Source organism: Pelecanus crispus, chromosome 2, assembly GCF_030463565.1.
Source record: "Pelecanus crispus isolate bPelCri1 chromosome 2, bPelCri1.pri, whole genome shotgun sequence".
NCBI classification, from domain to species: Eukaryota; Metazoa; Chordata; class Aves; order Pelecaniformes; family Pelecanidae; genus Pelecanus; species Pelecanus crispus.
Window position 1 is genome coordinate 50,944,414 of NC_134644.1, and position 21,666 is coordinate 50,966,079.

At 34.9% G+C, this 21,666-nt stretch overlaps 1 protein-coding gene across 1 annotated transcript in view; it reads right to left on the reverse strand.

Moving 5' to 3' along the window:
* ULK4 (unc-51 like kinase 4) overlaps positions 1–21,666 on the reverse strand; it is a 254,519-nt gene that overhangs the window by 129,196 nt on the left and 103,657 nt on the right. Inside the window, 2 exon segments of the mRNA XM_075705440.1 lie at positions 968–1,016; positions 18,485–18,577. Of these exon segments, the coding sequence (XP_075561555.1) occupies positions 968–1,016; positions 18,485–18,577 (142 nt within the window).

A 21,666-nucleotide genomic window follows, 5' to 3' on the forward strand; every position in this document is an offset into this window, starting at 1 on the left:
TTACTTTAATAAAAAAGGGCTTATCTGGGTATGCAGTATTAGAGAGATTTAAAATGATAGGCAGTGAAATAAATCAATGCAAAGGAGGAGAGATTAAAATACTTAAATCTAAGAACGGAAAAATCGGAGTTGATTCAGAATCACATTTATGAACAACTGCCCTGAGTAAGATTGAATTTCAAGAATGATACAAAAGCAAGTATGCAATCTGCTTGCACTGCATAAATTATGCACATTTATTTATAATGTGTATTTAGTATTCATCAGAAGCATGCTTACATGACAAGACACTTACCTGATACAACTTCATGAACAAAAAGATTGAAAAAACCCCATGAGGTTGTGGAATTTAGCCATGAGAAGGCTAGTGGATAGCACAGTACCCAGCTTCCAAACTAGCCTATAGATTTTTCTTCTTCATTAACATATTTGTTTCACAACACCTCAGAGATGCAAAACTATCAACATGTTTTCATGGTCTTCATAAGTAGAAGATGCTACTTAGGGATGGAAATTCAGCATGTGGCTATCCAAAAATCATATCTTTGATACTTCATATTGAAAGAAACTCTAAAAGCAAATAGTGGGAATTGGCATTATCGCAGTCAAACTTGGGTTTGACACAAATTTGGGTTAAAATGCAGATTCCTCAGCATTTGTTGCTTGGGTTGGGCAAATATAGAGTATTAATTAAGAATTAAGCTCATTAATTCTATTTTTCCGATTTTTATTTAGTTCAAAACCAAAAGTATTTATCCTGAAGTTTTTATACAGTAGATAGTTGGTGAGAACCACAGACTTGTCTGCTTACACTAGATTCTTTTGTATTGATAAACTGTTCAATTTAATGTTATCAACATTTTATTATTTTATCAACATGCCTTATTAAACTTACTAGTTTGACATGATTTGAGAGATATAATACCTATCTATTAGTATACATATATATAAAAAAAATTATTCTTACCAAGATGACTTGGAAAAGAACTGGAAAAAGATGGATTTCTTCCACAAGGCTGTAAAAACATATTTTAAGATTTATTTAAAAAGAGAGGAAGTGAATTCTTATTTAACACACTAAACTCAGAAAAGGAGCAGAGTAGTAGAATAGTTGTTGCCAAAATCCATGACCCAGAACCTCAGCATTTGACTAGCTCTCAACAAAAATAAGCTCTGCTTCAGCTACTAAATAGAAATAGCAATGTTATACTGCTTTGGAAATTACTTCTAGGTCTGTTCACTGATGCGATTCAAGTGAGTGGAACAGTAATTAAATTAATATTTTTAAATGGCAGAAATTAATCAAAATTCAGAAATATAATACTATACATACTATGAAACAGTCAGTGTGTGCCATTAAATAATTTGAATAGACTCAGCACACACAATGGAATTATAGATATGCTGTGTTTTTTAAAGCATGCTACATTAGCTAACTTCTTGAATTTAACATATTAATATGACACATTGGTCAGCCACTTCTCTTGACAATACTGAGGAGTGGTTACCCAAAAAAAATTTAGCTACATTGTCTTGAATTTCAAAATCGGATACAAACCAGCATATAAATATTTATGAGAATATTCTCAAAAACCAGTAATACTTTACATTAATGCAGCCTCTTCTATTCTTAGAACCCAAACCTTTTTTTTATTAGTAAAGCATGTCTTTCTCTCACAAACACTATGATGACATATGAATTATATGATTACATACTCTTTCCCATATTATACTGTCTAATTTGAAGAATGATTCTCCCTTTTCCTTACACACTGTACTAGATGCCTGTTCAAACACCACTGAGAACACCAAATTGTGTGTTTCAAAGATTTTGTCTTGTGTCTTTATAACATTACGGAAGTGCTTCATAAACATTAGGTAGGTTTTAGCCTTGTGATACAGCTATAAGACAAGATTGTATTATGAAGTCCATGTAATAAATGCTGAACTCAAGCACAGAGAGCACATCTGAAATTATTGAGGATGTCCACTATGACTGTATGCTCAACATGAGACATGCTTTTGCACATTTGTTCAGGGAACTCAGCATAGAACATCCTACAAAATTATCTTGTAAGTAGTACGTCAGTTAGAAACACAAAATTATATTATATAGTTCTCTGTGAATAAACAGGAGTTTATTTGATTAAAATAAGCATTCAGTTTCATGTTTGAAGCTTTACTGTGTAGTACCCTATACTGGCTTCTGGTGCAACAATAAATCAGATTAATTCGGTTTGGTAAACTATTTGTTAAAAAGAACCTATACATTACTAAGATTATATATTTCCACTTAAGAGTTTTTATTTATGTCCAGTGAGAAAGATGAGAAGGTATTATTTTTATGGATAGCGTAAGCTAAAGCACTAGACTGTGAACTGAGGCAACTAAAAGGATTGCACATTCTCTTCTATAAACTTAATGAGAAAATTGAAAGGGGACTAGAACAAACATCCAAGGGTCATAAAATGCTTCATTTAGATTAATGTCACCTATCAAAGCCCTGGTCGTTCGTATTTGCCAAAATCATGTTACGCAAAGGAAATATAATACAGTAATAAGGAATGAAAGGCATGCTAACGGAACAACCATGTTTATGAAGAACTGAGAATTACTTGGAAGTCATATATGTGCATTAAGTATAAATAATGGTTTCATATTCCATATTGTTTTCTTATTTCTCTGATCCTTGCGTTCACCTAAATGTAATAATGATGATCATACAGAATATACATGAAGTCGGGGTGGGAGCAGGGGCTTAGCATAAGGAGATTTGTTACATTGTACAGCACTGGCACGTGGACAAAGCGACAAGTAAAATACATCCACTAAATTGGTCAAAGCATAACAAAGCAATATAATTGTATGCACCTATATGAACATGTTTAACGTAGCTAAGTAACAGCCTTGTTCAACCAAATGTGTTCAATTTTTCTTGCACGCAAAAACGTGTAAAAGTACAAGTTACACCCAACAGAAAATGTAATACATTCTGAGAGAGAAAGAAGAGTTTATGTACAGAAACAAACTCATTATTTTGGAGTTAAGAAGCCTGAATTTACGGACAATATCTGTTCTTGTTAAGTTGATGGAAAAAATATTCATATGCAAGGGAAATCCCAACAAGTTGCCTACATAGGTCAGGAGAACCTGAAAGCTATTCTCCCCTGTGCCTTCTAAGAACACTTAAATAGACAGTTATGCACCTTAGACATGGCCAGGTCATAAGAGAGTCCCAGGATTGCAGATAGGAAAAATTGTTATATCTGAAGTTCATTTTCCAGGGCCAAATCCACTAGTTACATTAAAAGTTTAGACCATGCCTGTAAAACAGAATTTTGCTGACGTGGGTATAACAATCCTGGATGTAAAAAAGCTAATTTAAACACCACAGACTCCCCAAAAGAACAGCTAATGTAAAAGCAATCATGTTGACAAAACGAAGTTTTGCCAGCACAAACCTTCTTATGCTTTGGGCACACTGGAATTACTTACCCCAGCAAAAGCTGCTTACTTTGCTACATAAGCAGCATTGAAACTGAGAACACATTGGCAGTAAAATGCAGCTGAATACTAAGAATAGCTAAGCAATCCTAGTTTAGGCAAAACCTAGAAAAACTCTTTTGAGGTAAAGAGTAAATTATGAAACAATTGGTTTCAAAAAACTGCAAGCGGTCCCAATTGTTACAAAGTTATAATGTCAGCTATACTTTCTGCTGAGATAAGCTAAGACGAAACCATAGCCAATATGGCTATTCTTAAAGGTCATCTGCAAACCTTCATGATTGAAGCAAGAAATAGCTGCAGCCTTTAAAGAAAATTATACATGTAACTTAGCTCAAGCTTAAATTCATGTCAACCAGCATGTTAAGACAAAGCTTAAATCTGATTAATCCCAATTTTGTGTATATGTGTGCGAGAGAGAGTGTGACTATCACATTGTTCATTGCTATCTTGCACAGTTTTACAAAGGAAAAGTCTTAAAGCAGGTGAAAGAGGAGTTTAGCTATGGAATTTATTTCATAGATTGGCCATATTCTAAATAAAAAGTAGTTTGGTTCTTTGTAGACTTTTTAAAAATTTATGTTAAATCAGGTCCTATCCTGTTTGGAAAACATACAGTATCATAATCGTACATATAAGCAAATTATAATTCTAAATATCAAGTACTCACATTTTCTTCTCATTTAAATCTACACCCAAATAAACAACACTGGCTCAAAGGAACTGGTCATCTGATTTTATAAGAATTGCCATCAGTATAGTCTGAATTTTTAACTCTCTAATAATTTTCAGAATGACATTATGCCTCCAATTTTGCTTTCAAAAAATATGCAAGATCTGTTTTTCTAAGACGTCCTAAATTGCCTTCTTGCAAGATACAAACCTACTGCAAGACACTGAACACAGAAAAAAGGCTTTTTGTTACACGTGTGATCCCTTAACTATCCCAGGCACCTACTTTGAAATAAGAACCTTACAACAGCACTTCTGGTTTAGAGTTTAAGCTTTCTGTCCCAGCACTTGCATGCAAAAGGAAATACCGACACCAGGATGTTAATCTACACTGCCTTGCATTTGCTTCTCACAGAAATAATTCTGGTACACACTAATGAAGGCAGTCTTGAGGAGAGAGCATAAGACTTAACTCCCTTCTTATCAGACATCAAGAACATCTGTGCTGGTTCCCCATACAGAATTTTTTGCCTGATGAAAACACGATTGGATATTTCACTTGTATGTGTTCAAGATGGGTACTACACCAAGTTAGGAAAAAAATTAAAAAAAAAAAAAAAAAGAGTGAAATCAATAAAACTCCTGATCTTGTATCACTTGCAAAGCAATTTAATAATGTTACTATCTTATTCCTCTAATTAGAAGTCTAACAAATTAATATTCTTACTTAGCTTTTAACTAAACTTTTGTAGTAAATTCTCTGCTCAAATACAAAACCATAAATTCTACATGTCCAGATTGCCGTTTTCCACCTTTATAGGTAGGATTTGCCTGTAGGTAGGCTATACCTACAGTGACAACTGGTCCCTAAACAAAGGAAACGGGGCAAAATTCTTCTGTAAAAATACAGAGCAATGAACTTTCCAAAACACTGAGATTTGTGCTTTTAAGTTACTTCATTTTCAAAAATCAGTATGTTATTGTCGTAAGTTTTTGTTATAAAAAAAGTCATAGATTGCTACACTCAAGTAAACCCTACTAATTAGTCTTTCACTTCTCATTATACGAAATAAGAACCTTTTCTAGAAGGACAGCAATGCAACAAATAAGATATACCTCACAATAAAAAACAGGAGTTAATATACAAACAGAATTTGATTTTGACCCCTGACAAATGACTTAAGAATTCATGCTCTTTACACTGTGATGCACTGCAGTCCGCTGTTGTTTGTATTGTCTGTATGTCTGTATTTTTGGCCTGGATCATTCACAGAAAAATCCAAACCAAGTGTGCGCATATTTTTTATTATTAAACTGAAAAGCTGCAGTAGAGGCTGGAGAATAAACACAAAATGGCCAACACACCCATGACCTCACGCCACTTTAGCAGCATAGAGAGACAGAAAGTTAGTGGAGATGGTCAACTGCAAACTCCTCGATCTCACTCTCAAACAGCAAGTAAACTCAGGGATATGAGTTTCTAAGTTGGAATAGCCTCTCAGGGCCATTGGTACCTTGAATAAATTAGAGAAGAGTTCACATAAATTTACTCTTTTTGGGTGAATCCCAAATAATAAAGACCCGCCACTGAACCGGAAAGTTTCAAAGTCATCTTACTGCCACACTTTCATACCATGCCCTTCAGTAGCTGTTCAAAGGCAAAGACAATGATCTTACCATCGATTTTAAGAAATATTATACCAAGGCACAATTTACAATGGTATCTACCATAAAATACATCAGTGAGAAGATCTATCAACCTTATCTTTAGGGGTCCAATTATTTTAAAGTCAATTTTCTTGAAGAGAGTTATTCTTCAATTCCAGTTCCTAAGCCTTCTCAGCTACTGTAGTTTACATTCAAACGACCCAGGGGGACATGGAGGAAGAGAAGACTTTTGGCCTTTCTGCAGGCAGAAATTTATGTTGGATATAGAATAATTGGATTTTTATTTAATGCTTTACTTTTTATAGCAGACAGAAAAGGAAGATAAACACAACAATGAAGATCTGTATGTAAAAGAGATATGCATCACTATTATTTGATGATATTTTAAAGATATTTCACAAGTGTATAATTAATATTGAACATGGGAAGCATAACAAGGAGAGGCTGAATGCTATTCATAAACACAAAGGAACAAGATTTGAGAATTAAAATAAATGTACAACTCCACTCTAAGAAAAATATCTGAAGTAGGATATTTCTTCTTTTAAATATCTTGACTATTTGCTACAACTGTCAAAGTATGTGAAATTCAAGGAAAATATCTTTCAATAAGTATAATATGAAGATCTGTATAAAAAGTACTGATCCATAGCAGTTTTGTTTTTATCATGTATCAGCAGATGAATTGGTAATAACTTCCAGTAATTATGTGATGAAATGAAAGGGGCTTACTTTCAGTCCCAGTGAAAGCTCAAAAACTGTTGCACACATTTATTGGAAGGGTGTCAATGCAATCCCAGTCATTTTGTCAGCAGTCTCAGCAAGCTTACTGAAGGAGAACAGTTTGTATTTGCAACTCCTGTTCAGTTTCCAGCTTCAAAATTCATATGTTGTAGGAATATTTGTCTTTTGATATGCCTAAACCACAACATATTGTGTTTCACCAATTTCCCATTATTTCCTACAATTTTACCCTTGCCTACTCACAAGTAGTATAGAATACCTAGCCAACAATCCTAAAATAAAATGTCCCCCGCTTTTTTTTTATATATAAAATCATAATACAAAATGATTGCCAGTCAGTGAAGCGGAAACTGCAAGATGGCAGGACAATTATATTAAATTTTTAAAAAATTTTAGAAGTGTATGTGTTATCGGCCCTAAATATTACAGGCCTACAATATGGTATAAGACAAGAAAATACTATGATCAAAAGTTTGAGGGGCACTAAGGGCTATAGTCATAAATAAGAATGTTTGAAGCTCTCACAGTTGCAGCCTCTGCAACTGTGCTCTGCACATTCAGTGGCAACATAAAACTTCTGCCTTACTGGAATTATAACAATTTCCTGCTTTTTAGGGTATATAATCTTTGTTTTACTTTTAAAAAGAAATTACATGAAATTCGGCTCCTTAAAACATCCGATTTAAAAAAATTTGTTTCCCTGAAGTACTAAGTCCTGAGGGATATTTTGCTTGAAAAATTTATATTGATGTTTCCATTATGTTATCTTCATGATCTCTTGACACCTGAGTCAATGCTTCCTCCTAGCTTTGAAAAATAATTGATGTAGTCTAAAACATTAAAAAAACATATTCCAGCCCTTTTCAATAGTCTTCTATTTTCTTCCTTGCTGAGATTATAAAATATCCTCATTCACTCTGATATCAAGGATTTGAGACTTAAGCCCATAGCGTTCCAATTCATATTGTTGACAACACTCTAGAAAGGAAAAATTACTTCTCTGAATGAACTGTCTGCGAAGTGCTAGGATCTATAATGTAAAGTAATATGCCAGGCTACTCCTGGTTGACCAGTACCATTGGAATAATTAAAAAAAAAAAAAAAAAAAAAAAAGCAACGTTCCTCCTGAGATTAGATATTTACTTTTTTTTTTAATATATACAGAGCCTAGCTTTCTGTATATAATAAATTTAGTTAGTTCCATGGTGGGCCACAAAAAAAGTTCGATATTGCCAGTGATAGTACATACACACCACAGTTTATTTCAGTTTGTTCAGTGACGTGTTTCAATATGGATACATGCTTGATAATTTTTCTGTTCCACTTATCTCTAAGAAACCAAAACAGGAAAACTATGCCTTGATTTACATATTATACAAACTTGCAGAAAGCAATAGAATCTGATAAACTGACATGAACTGTGGTTTTGATTAATTCAGTTTCCCGTGATCATTTTACAAATTTTTTTTTTCCTCTCACCATGCATAACAATCAAAACTGTATTCTGAGCTCTACATGACTGTTACTAGAAATTAGAATTTACTAGAGAACAAAAGCTCCATTTAGGGACAATTTTCAAAATTTAAGGTGAATCTATACCACAATTTTCAAATACACTCAAAATTATTCTATTCAAACTGTCTTAACACATTTTAACATTAGTTTTATTTCACTCTGAAAGAAAACATTTTCAGGAAATCTGGACTGTACTAATGTGTCCAGTCTTAGACTAAATAACTGGATGATTGTCCTTTCTGCTAAAGACTGACTTAGGAGACTAATTTCCAAGTCCCTGATCAACTTGATTCAAAATGATCTAGTAAATACCCCAGTTATAATGCTCAATGGAACCAAAGCATGCCATTCATCCATTCCAAATTTTGGTATTTCACTGAAGTATATCTATGTTTTAGTTTAGACAAAACAACATATCTCAATGAAATTTTGTTAAGTGTTCATGTTATCAGAAGGGAGAGCAATGACAACTTAATAGTGATATAATAAGCAGTAAGATTTCTGTGGAAAGGAAATGCAAACCTTACTTTCAAAATAAATATCTGAATCAGGCTCTTGGGATGTCTCTAAAAATAAACATATTTCTTCATAAACTTTCAATATCAGATGAATTAAAACACAATGAATTTCCAGTATGGTCAAGTGGCCATGATAATTTCTGATAAACCTCCTCAACTCCTGAAGTATCAGAAATGGTACAATTGAAAACTTTTTAATTACAATCACAATATCTTACTCTGAAAACTGATTTTAAGAAGTGTTATGCCTCAAGAAATTTTTCAGCTTCAGGATGAAGTTCACTAATCATCACAAATGGAACTGGTGAAAGTCTAGTAAATCTTACTTTCTTTAAGGATCCTAAACCATTTTCTTTTAGCAGAGCTTTTTTGTTGTTGCTGTTAAAGCTTGAAGACTAATATTTTCTGAAGTTTTTGCCAGGTTGTGATTGCATATCTTAGACTGTTACTGTATCCAACTGGAAAATAAGAAAAACAATTCCATTCTTCCACAAGTTTTAAAGTCTTGTTTGAAGGCAAGGAAGCACAACAATCTTAGTCCTTTCTCCAGTTCTGCTACTTTTAAACATTATATTAAATAAAATTGCATTAAAGTTTTTATAAGTTAATTTTCAGATTTTTATTTAACATAAAATACATCTTGATGTTTCACAAAATTATAATATTGTCTAGAATAAATCAATAGCAGGTTAGACAAGTTATTTCAACCATATCTCAGATACTTTTCCAAAGCCTTTTTTTTTTTTTGAGATTTTTTTGAAGCATTTATGTATTTATATCTTTAAAGTCAAGCCTGACTGAGATTTCAGCCCTAAGTAGATAAAATTCCTTAAATGTAAAATCATTATTTGCTAAATAATTTTAACTGATTTGATATATGAAAAAGCTTCAGAAAATTCTGAAAAAAACTTTTAGTCATATGCTTTTACTCATAGGATTTAGTTTTAGGTAGTCCTGCGAGAAGGGAGTTGGACTTGATCCTTATTGGTCTCTTCCAACTTGAGATATTCTATGATATGAAAAACACAATAGTATGTCAAGCAACTTTTTCTTCCATAGCTAAGCACTCTCACGCCCGAGAGCATTCATGCAGAACTATTCGCACAAATAAGGATCGCAATTAGTCTTTTACGTCAACCAAGATCTTTGGTTATTATTCTTATCCCTGAGAAATTATAAACACCATCTGTTAAAAGAAAGAATAAGGGTGAGAAAGTACTTCATTCACCAACATAATCAACACTCTACCAGTAACCTTGGAGCACTACCAAGACGGCAAAGCATTCATTTTGCCCCTCGGACTTCCAACACTTTGTTAGTCAGGTAATGTTAATGAAAGCTTCTGAACCCATATGGTTCTTTGAAAGGTGATCTGTAAGGTGTAAACATAAACACACCCGTCTGCTAAATTACTGACCTATGTTTTCGATGCACTAAATATGGAGGGTAAAGTAGGCCTTACACCTTTAATCTAACTCATTTGAGACTCCTCTCTTTTTACATTTCCTGCAGACCATGACACAGCAAGAAGAAAGGAAGCAACATAAAGGACATTAAATGGTTTTGGGGCCTGTTCTAAATAGAGTCTACAGCATTGGAAATCCTTCTACATATATACCCCCCCACCCCCCAAAAAAAAAAAATCTTACAGAATTTAAAATTAAAAAAATCCCACCTTTGGATTGATAGAGATGGCTGACGGGGAACAAATGGAAGGGAGCAAGTGAGATAAAACCAGAGATCCCAGTTCACACACCACAGACTGCTTCTTCAGGCAGTCAGCTAACATTGATTTCAAGTGTTCTCAATCCCTACAAAATTTCATTCTACTACACAACAAAAGGGCTGTCACAATCTCTGAAGAATGACAGAAGTTTGAAAGAGAGATACAACAGAAGGCTCGCAAGCCTTCCACAAAGCAAGATCTTTTCTTCACAGAAGCACGTATAATCAAGCATCTCTTAGATATTTTAAAAATAATTAAGGAATATCTAAAGGAGAAAAGAGCCATTAAAGTGAACTTAAGCCATTTATTCAACTATGGGACTAAAATCTGAATTGAAAATTAAGACAAATGTTTCAGATTTTAATCTGTGTAGAGACTGCAGTTCTTGCGTGTGTGATTACCTCTAACTGTTCTTTCTATGCAGAGTCTCTAGGGAAGAGACTGGTAAATATTTTGGAACTTGCTAAAAATCCAAACCCATTTTCTGTTACTGAAAGAAAGAGGACACAAGTGCAAATCCATCCTGAGCTGAAAAAAATCTAGGTAAAAAAGAAGCTTTTAAAAAAATAATTTTTAATAAATATTAACTACATAGCTATGAAAGAACCTTATCTATATTCACTTAATAGAACTGTAAGCAGGTAGAAAACCACCATTCAGTGTTATGATAACAAGGTTATCTTTCAGTCCTCTGAATATTTCCTCCATTTAAAAAAACAACAACAAAAAAAACCCCAAAACCACACACCCAAAAATACAAAACACTACCTAAAATACATTATTTATCTATTTAAAAAAAACATGAGTAAGAAAACATTGAGAAAACATTTGGGAATAGTGGCATTTCTGAGTTGGATCCGCATAAGGATTTAGGCATCCTCATGGTCCTAGAATTTCCAGTTATAAAAACTAAAAGCATCTGTCCTTACATATGTGGAGAATATGGGCCTAAAATCAGATTTGCAATATTCAGAACACTGAGCTGGATCTGGCTGATCTAGCCAATATAAAAGCTTAAAATGCTCCTATGTTCCAGGTTCAGTAATCAATACCCATTTAGGATTCGCAGTCTCATACATTACTCATTTCATTTCTTTTTAAAAAGGGTAGTTTGGGGGTTTTGTTGTCTTTTGTTTTAATGGTTACCTAATGTCTTCCTTTGAAATGTGAGACACCCCCAGATTCCAAACCTCTTCTTCAACCCCAGCCTTCTCTCTTCAGGGAAATTTAGCTAGTCCAGTAGGCTATGCTCACTCTACAGAGGGTTACGCTCCAACCTCTCTTTGTGAAGCTGTCCTACTGAAGAGAAAAAGAATTAGAGGTTTATTAGACCACAGAAGGAGAAAATGACTTTGTCACCTATTTTTTTTAGTTCAGCATTTGGCAAAGTGAGATCAAAGTGTGTACCTTGTTTAAAACTCTCTGCTTTCATAGGAGAGATTTAAAAGACAGAAAACGTGATGTTATCAGATACTAACTTTTGAGAAAAGCTGGATGGGGGGGTGAAAAAATGTGTATTACAGACAATCTAAGCTGAACAAATGAGTAGAAGCTATTCTGAAGAATAGAACTGGTGGTCATGCATAGAGCAAGAAACAAGACATTCATTTTAAAGGGACGAAATGTCAAATCCATGACAGATCTTTGAAGAAGTCACTCAGCATGTGGACAAAGGAGAGCTGGTTGATACAGTATTCTTGAGCTTTAGAAATGTATTTTATAAGGACCCCTACTAAAGGCTCTTAAAAAATAGGTAGGACTGTTCAGATTGCAAAAGGTACAGCTAAAGGACACAATATGCCAGAAATTTATGAAGTAGTGTGTGCTTCTTTTTCACTATAAGAACTTGATGGCAAATTAAGTGGCAAGTGGCAGAGTAAACAAAGAACTCCAAAGAAAACGCCTAAAGATGATAAATCTTCATATGCAGGTGATTATGCTATGAAATAACTACTAATGCTGAAAGTTGCTTGTCAAATATCTTTTTGAACCCATGTAAATGAAATGAAAATTACTCATCAATAGCTACTAACTACAGAACACCACATCTTCTTACATGGCTTCTGAAAAAACAACTTGGAGGGGGCTGAGAAAGCCTGCAGAAAGTATTGCCACTCGCTTGCCTTCTTCCTATAGTCTTCTCTGAGCACCTGCAGTTGAACACAAGACAATGGATTGGATGATGGTTTAGATTTGCTTTGTGCTGAACAGAGGATTTGTGGCAGAACTGAATCCACTCAAGTCCGCAACTCCAACTGTAGTACCCTAACCAGCTGACCCTTCCTCATTACCTGTTTATTTTTTATTTGCTATTTGTATTCACAATGGCAAAAATTCACTATTGAAAGTAAAAATAGCGAAGAATGAATGGTATTTTCTTCTCCTTCTATTTAATGCTTTACATGAAAAGAATAAATGTGTGAACCTTACAAAATGACATTTTTCAATAATTGACTTAGTAATATCAAATAGCAGCCTCGCATTTTTAAAACTTAGACATTCAGCAATTCATCAGCAACACGAAAGAGGAAACAAAATTACAGGTATAAGGTTAATAGCTAAAGGGGAACTTTTATAAAATTAACACTAAGGAATTGTGTTTTACATTAAAAATGGTGATTAGTATTACAGTCAGTGCATGACTAGACTATGAGAACTCACTTGCAATAAAGAACTCTGATCACCGCCTTTGATATGAATTACAATTATGTGCGACTTGACAACAGTGTTATTAGCTGACACAAAACTTAACATTTCAAGAGTCTGTTGCTGGGTAAGTTTTCCTGCCTGGTGTTATTCAATAAAGCAGCGTATATGCAAATATTATACCAAGTAATAGGAATAGCAAAGATCATATGAATTCTTTGCTGTTTTATATTAGCATTATTTCTCTAACAAGAAATTGAGGATTTTTACAACTCAATTTTCATAGATGCGAAACTAGCGTAATCAGGATCACGTTCAAAATCTACATAAATATTCCCTGAAGTTCTAATAAAACTGTATCATCCTCTGACAATCTCTCCTAATCCATCTACATTATGATTTTCTCACTAATGTTGTATACCTCTAACATGTAATTCTACTGTTCAGTTCAGTTGGACTAGGCCCTGTAGGCTTACCTGTTATCAGAACTACTCCATATTACTTTATTCATATTCATTACAGAAAACAAGAAAACACATAAAACCAGAGAAGCAATTTAGACGCAAATAGATCTACTTTTTAAAGTGAGGACTTCAACCTTAAACTAGAAAACTAAAATGACTAATGATGAGAACAAAGTGTTTTTAAAGCAATTAGTATAAGCCCGCATTAATCAATTCACCAGGAAAGGCAAACACTGAAGTGCTAGCCCTTTAGTATAATGGCAAAGAAACTACAGCAGGTTCAAAGATAATCTACGCACAATGCTAACGAATGCTTGTGAACCGAACCACAATTCTACCAACACAAACCAATTAAAAACACCACGGTGAACTCCAAACAGTTTGGGGGGGGGTGGGGGTGGGGTGTTTACTGTTTGTTTTCTGAAATCAAGGGCATGGATATCAGATAGACCATTGCAGGATACACTGAAATGTAAACAAATGCTAATGTAGAACATCATGATGTATGATAAGAGGATCAACCCATTACTAACACTGACTGCAGAATGTGCCTTAATGGTCTTTAATAGATAATGCATGGGTACGAACAGTAGCATAAATTAAGTTTGAAAATTGGACCATACATAGATAATTCAAAAGACATTGTGATAAAGAGTTACTCGAATTAATTAAGACAATCTGCTGTGGTGTACAAGGTCTATCCATCTATCATCTTCACAGGTACTAGATCTGTGGCATCTAGAAGCAGCAGATTTTTTGTTGCTCTTCAGCACCTTCCTATTTTCTTTTCTGCTGCCTCTTCCCCTTTTCTAGAGCAGTGCCTAAAGTCTGTCTGGGAAATTTACAGTAAGGACAGGAGGTGGGGAAGGTTCCTTAATTTGCTCCCCTGTCCTTCAATCCACCATAAATCTAAGAAAGGTCACACCATTAGTTTTTAGATAATTTTTCTCCCTCAGGAAATGACTTTAACAACAGAATAGTGGAATGTGTCCCACTCATGATTATTATCTGATGCAATATCTGACACTCCACTCACCTCCACTCTATGTCCTTTACTGTCTCCCTTACTTGCAACCAAAAACATCTATTTTAGCAACCCATAAAAATCAGACTCCATAGTTTTGAGTATTTAGCTTTCAGATATATTAATGTCATCAAATGCTATAAGTTTCTGACTAAAGGTAAGTCAATTAGCTGCATAAAAGGGCACACAGCAAAATATATAGCTACATTGCAAAACCTTATCTATAAGACAAAGAGCCAAGTTAAGAATCATGACCCAGTATAAGTTTCCTGGAGTAGGCACAGTATAATATACCTTACAATAGCCGAAACATTTAAGAAAAGCTAATCGATACACCATATTAATAGAAACTAAGAAACTCATATTAACTCCTTATTACCAGAAAAATCTAGTAACCTGATCATTACAGACCACAACAAAACAGTGTACAAGACTTAAAGCAGGAACCAAAAAAACCCCAACCCTTAACTAATAGGTTATGTCTGACTTTCTATCTGTACATATAACCTATACCTGAAGTTGATAAGCACACAAACGACGAGATATCTTATGCTATTGCTCTTTTTGAATACAGACTTTGCATAGTTAAATCAGATCTCACACTGCTGCAGTCATTTGGTCCTACTGTAAGAAGTTCAGTTCCTCCAACAACTCCTTACACAAGTACAGTCCACCAAGAGTAATTAACAAAGGGAAAAAAAAACCCCTCATGCAAGTTTCCAGTAGTCCAGACATTCATCATTAACTGAAGCTACATGTTTCCTTAAAATCAGTGATTTCTTTTAAAAATCAGTCTCAAAACGCTAAAGAGGAACTCTGCTATTAGTTCTCACACTGGTTTTACTGTCCACAGTTTTTCTTACTATAAAACATTAAAAATTCTTGAAGAAAACAAGGCAATAGGTATTTAGGAGAGCCACAGCAGAATACTATTAACATTCTTAAAGCCAGACTATTAGCTTTGAGCCAAGTATAAAATAGGCAACTGATGGACAAATTCTGTTCAAAGCTCATCCTTCCAATATCTGCTGTTTTCTTAGTAAATGAACTCTAAGTGAGCTTGTATCAGACAGCAATTGTTGCATAATGTAAAAACAGGTATATAAGGGAAAAATCTGACTTATTTATACTCTAACCCACTAAGGTGAAAACAAACAAGAAAACACTCATCCTTCTCTACAACTGGATTTTCTTCCTGTGGATCCTCATATGATCAGATGTCCAAATACTTAATGTGCTCATAGAAACACATTAAAGTTTATTTTACAGCAACCATCATACGCATGCTGGAACTTATGTTTGTGACAGATCTAATTCTGCAGCACATTAAAGTGTTATCACTAGAATGCTCCACTGCTCAATTGAACAGCAACAGAGTGGAAGAGCTCCCATAATACAGAATGTTAAAAACAACCCCAACAGTGGAGCAATGGCAAAGATTACAAGGTATTTTTTGTATTCTTACAAAATATTAAAGGCATTCAAAATATGTATCATACATTAGTAGTATTTTATCATAACCTTATAATACATTAAAAATATAATATTTTAATATCTGTGCCTCTCCCATATAGAACAAACTACCCACTATAGAAAACAGAAGTGTCAAAAAAATGGTAAAAAGATGAAATGTTTTTCCTCTGATCTCACAAGTTAGCTGATTTACAGTATCAGCTATGAAAAAAATTAAACAAAAGATTGGAGTGCATCTGTCTCCTTTCAAGTGCTATAAGAACTTAAGAACTGCTCAAATGCTGACACCTCTATCGGGAAGCACACAGGAAAAGACTGAGAGGATGGGAAGAAGAAAGGTAAGTGTGAGATACAAGAAAAATGGTGGTATTAAAGAGAGAGCAAGGAAGAGAGAATGCATTAGGTGAACATGTCTGAGAACAACCTATCATATAGAACAAACTAAATAAAACACAGTAGCTCTCATCCTCCACCCAATTCACTCTTTTATTTCAAAATAAGGTTAATAATAATAGCTACTTTTGAAAGACGTGTAAACAATAAGGTAAATACTAATTTAACATTTTGCCATTTTACAATCTTTTTGCTACCACCATTTTTATTTGATTGAAGTCACAGGAAAAAGCATCCATCCTTGAAACCCAGGCATTGTAGATAAAATGGAGAAGCCACAGAGACTCAATGAAAAGTGACTCACATCACTGTCATCAGTACTGAAATATAATAGAATTTTTCCACAAACAACAAATTTAATCCCAAAGAATTTGTGTCAATGTTACTTATTTACTTCCCATCACCGTAATCCAGATACTTTCCATGTGCCTAATGAAAGGGACAAGAGAGAGCCTATGCCTTGACTAATTCTGAGCTCCATGCGTATGATTAATTAGCCATCAAACCAAAACAGAACCAATTGTGATCTAGTGTTCTCTATAGCATGTACCTGGTTCCCTTTTTGTTCACTAGCAGTTTGTGCAAATATGAATATACTATTCACCTCTGTCACACTTTTGATGCATCTGCTTCTTCCAGCTAAAGTTATTGGGAAGTCCAAGAATCAGGAAAAAGACAGACCAAGAGAACTGCATAAACTCCACTCCTTCAGAAATCTAGCCAAAGAAATTACTTAGTGGAAGTAAAAGAAGAGGGCCAGTAAGACATGTGAGAAACAGAACAATTACAGATGTGTTAGTATCTGGAATCTAGTAGCCCATCCTTAAATAACAGGACTGGATAAACTGGTATTTAAAATTATTAATAGTTCATTGGATATCCACAGCTGCTGTCTAATAATATTAAGAAAAGAATTGCTGTCTGCTGTAAGAAGACCATGAGGATGAGTGTGTATCCACAATCTACCTATATGGAACATAAGGGCAAGTATACACGATTACTCAAAGAGAATTCATTAGGCAGAGGAAAAGTGCTGCTATAATATCCAGAATTCTAGTTACAGAAATATTTTTTATAACTCTTCAAGTATTAGAATAACTGTAGGTTAATTCTAAAAATAGAAAGCTGTACTATTTATTTGTATAATACATAAAACCCTGCAGTAGCATAAACAGCTTCTACACAATAAAAATACAATTAAGTACATTTACTGTATTCAAACCATTTAAAATCTCAAGCCACTATTTCCTAGTTCATTTTTAGTCTACTTAGTATATTAAAGCACCGTTCACAGTAGCATCATAAAAGATTAAAACCAGGATGTTTTCATCTTTTCTAATAAAAACAGTGGGAAAACAAATTAAATTCCCTTCGTCACATTTTTTTTTTTTAATCTTGTGCTCATTTCAAAGCAAGACAGTATTGTACACAGTGACTTCTTAGCCATAACACTATCAGACAGCACGAACACACAACGGTGAGTTCAGAACAACCTGATTTTCTGGGCAGCTCTGGGATGAGGAATAGCTGCATGTGTGCACACATATGTGAGAAAGATGCTTCCTTATTACTACCAACAAATGCAGTTTAAGTTCTATGCCACTTTTTTTTTTTTTGTCCATCACAGCCAAAAGTTTGGAACCAGAAAAAAGAGACATTAAGATACTTTTAAACATACTGAGTGTACCTATACTCAACATTTAAATCTGTATGTAGGAACTTAAAAGGGTAGCTATTTTTGCAGAAAAACTGAACAGCTTTAAAGTGAATTCACTGGTCTAAACCTTTTGCAAACAAATCACCTTTGTCCTAGTACAAATATGCTTAGCTGGACAACAGTTTTGATTTTTTTTAAAAAATTTTTAATTATAATTTTAATGTTAAAATTCTTATGATTTTGTCTCTAGTATTTCATTGGCTAAATCCATATTAAAATAACCAGGATCATATAAAATTGGCACAAAAGACATAAGATTGTGCTCTATAACAGATACTCTCCAAGGATTTTCTAAATCTCCTAAGTACTAGTCAAAGTAGTATGACAGTGAGATCTAAGTTATCGTTAATTCCTAATAGGAAAAAAAATGAATTGAGACAGAAAGAACCCAGAACAACCAAGAATGTGTAGTTATATCACCTCACAGAAGCAGGGCAGTGTTCAGTCAGGGCCACCAACAGTTTCAGAGCATACATTGGTACTGGGTCTGGAGCCATCAGAATGTGCTCATACCTGAAAAGGAAGGGGAAAAGGGATAGCAACATTGGAAAAAAAAGTCGAGATGCGTGTTAAAAGGTTGATAGTAAAAATACATCATTTCCCATTTCCAAATTTTATAATCACCACAATAGAAATACAATACTGTTTGGAATAGCTGTACAAAGCAATAAACAAGACTTAATTAGAAACAGTATTTTAAAACCAGCATCAGAATAAGTTTAAAAGCAGCATTAATAAAAGAACACATTATCTTTTAGAGAGAGATACACAATTATAAAATATGTAATATATTTATAAAACATCTACACATTTTATAAATATAAATTATATTAAAATACATATTTATAAAAAACATTTTCTCTCTATGCATATGGTTTATTTATTGATATATATTATATATTTTTATTTATTTAAAAAAAAATCTAATCTTCAAGAGGCAAGTAGAAACCAAGCCTCAAAATATTAGGCAGAAGATTTATTGGGTCCTCAGGAAGACCATCAACCAACTTATATATGATTAAGCTCTATATTTTGTTTATATAGTGATTATTCTGAAAATGAAATGTTTCACTGCCCTGGTTTCGGCTGGGATAGAGTTCATTTTCTTCCTAGTAGCAGGCATAGTGCTGTGTTTTGGATTTAGTAGGAGAAGAATGTTGATAACATGCTGATGTTTTTAGTTGTTGCTGAGTACTGCTTATACTAGTCAAGGACTTTTCAGCTTCCCATGCTCTGCCAGGTACACAAGAAGCTGGGAGGGGGCACAGCCAGAATAGTTGATCCAAACTGACCAAAGGGCTATTCCATACCATATGACATCATGCTCAGTATATAAACTGGGGGGGGTTGGCCGGGGAGCAGCGATCGCTGCTCAGGAACTGTCTGGGTATCGGTCGGCGGGTGGTGAGCAATTGCATTGTGCATCACTTGCTTTGTATATTATTGTTGTTATTATCATTGTTATATTGTTATTATTATCATTACTATTTTACTTTATTTCAGTTATTAAACTGTTCTTATCTCAACCCAGGAGTGTTTCTCACTCTTACTCCTCCAATTCTCTCCCCCATCCCATCAGGGTAGGGGGAGTGAGCGAGCAGCTGCATGGTGCTTAGTTGCTGGCTGCGGCTAAACCACGACATTCACTTATAGAACACTTGCATTGATATATATGCTTTATTTCAAATGTCAAAAAATATTGCTTTAACTACAGCATACTTCCATTCTCCAAGTAATATGGAACAGAAGAATAGAAAAATACTTCACAGCAATGTTTATTGAGAGCTATGGCAGTGAAGATAAAACTGCAAGAAAAACATCTATGAAACATTTCCAAATATCACTTCATGGAAATCTTGGTAAGGAAAAACAGGCTACTGAAAACCAAAATGGATCTTGCTGTTGCTAAAATTCCAGTAAAACCCACCCAAACAGGGCTATTTTTATTTTGTTTAAATCAAAATGTATCTGGAGGGCAATAGGATGCAATGATGGAAGAGAGAAAGATGTAAGCATAAAAAAAAACCCACTGCCTTTGATTACAAATAATGCTACTCTAAACATGTGGAAATAATAGAATTGGAAGCATAAATCTCTTCATTTATAAAAAAAAAGATGAAGAATTTATCAAGTATAAATAAAAGGATGATTTGTAGGAAAATGTGGTAGGTTAGCATGTTTTGTGCAACAAAACGCTTACACTACAGTTTTTTCTTTTTGGGTTCTGATGGGGAGAGGGGGTGGAATCAAGCAAATCACCAAGAATTTTACTTAACATTTTGAGATCCCTAGTGCTGCCTGAACTGAGGAATCTGGCTCACTTCAAACTACCTGGGTGTTGGTGTGTACCCTACTGTGTTCTAGCTCTTCACTGGAATGAAGATCCCCTCTCCCCCAGCACCACACCTCAGCACTCTGATTTACACAGGAAGGAAATCTAGAAGGAGGTGTGGTGCTTTCCAGCCAAGTCTCTGATCTGGACAACTCTAAGACAAGGAGGATGAAGCACACCAGCTGTGCATTCTTGATGTAGCCTGTGGAAGCTCCTTCACAGGGGCTAACATTCCCACACAAGCACACAGCCTATGGGCAATGTATCATGGCTACTATGCATTAGCTTGAATGTGTTGCCATAGAGTTGCAAACCACATTGGAGAATCTACACAATTAACCGATTAGAAGTCAGTGTTGGCTTCATGTCTTCAGTGATTAAAATCTCTCCTTTACAAATAACAGATTCCAGCTCCTGAAAGAAAACTACTTGTCACTGGTGATTAAGAAGTCCCTTTCTTCATAAAAGAAGAAAATACTATAATGCATTAGTAGACAATCATCCTGGAAGCCCTACATGAGAGCAACACATATTGCTACCAAACATAGTGGAACATTTGTGGTTTTTTGCAGAATCCATGACTAAATCTTTTGAGGCAAGCAAAATGATATCAGATGACTTGGGTGCCACAAGTCATCTGCTCACTGGATGGATTTAGGTCTCCAAAAATGGTAATTCCTAATAGTAAGAATGAAACAGCCATGCTAACTTAAAAATCTGACACTTGGCAAGATACTTGTTTTATTATAGACACATTAATACCTTCCTGTATTGGGTTTGCATGGCAAGGTTTTGGTAGTGGGGGGACTACAGGGGTGCCTTCTGTGAGAAGCTGCTAGAAGCTTCCCCTATGTCTGACGGAGACAATGACAGCCAGCTCCAAAACGGACCCACCGCTGGCCAAGGCCAAGCCAATCAAGCGACAGCGGTAGCACCTCTGTGATAACATATTTAAGAAGGAGAAACAAAAAGAAAAAAAAACACTGGGACACAAACTGCAGCGAGAACATGTGAGAGGAACGACTCTGCAGACACCAAGGTCAGTGATGAAGGAGAGGGAGGAGGTGCTCCAGGCACTGGAGCAGAGATTCCCCTGCAGCCCATGGTGCAGACCATGGTGAGGCAGGCTGTGCCCCTGCAGCCCATGGAGGTCCATGGTGGAGCAGACATCCACCTGCAGCCCGGGGAGGACCCCATGCTGGAGCAGGTGGATGTGCCCGAAGGAGGCTGTGACCCTGTGGGAAGCCTGCACTGGAGCAGGCTCCTGGCA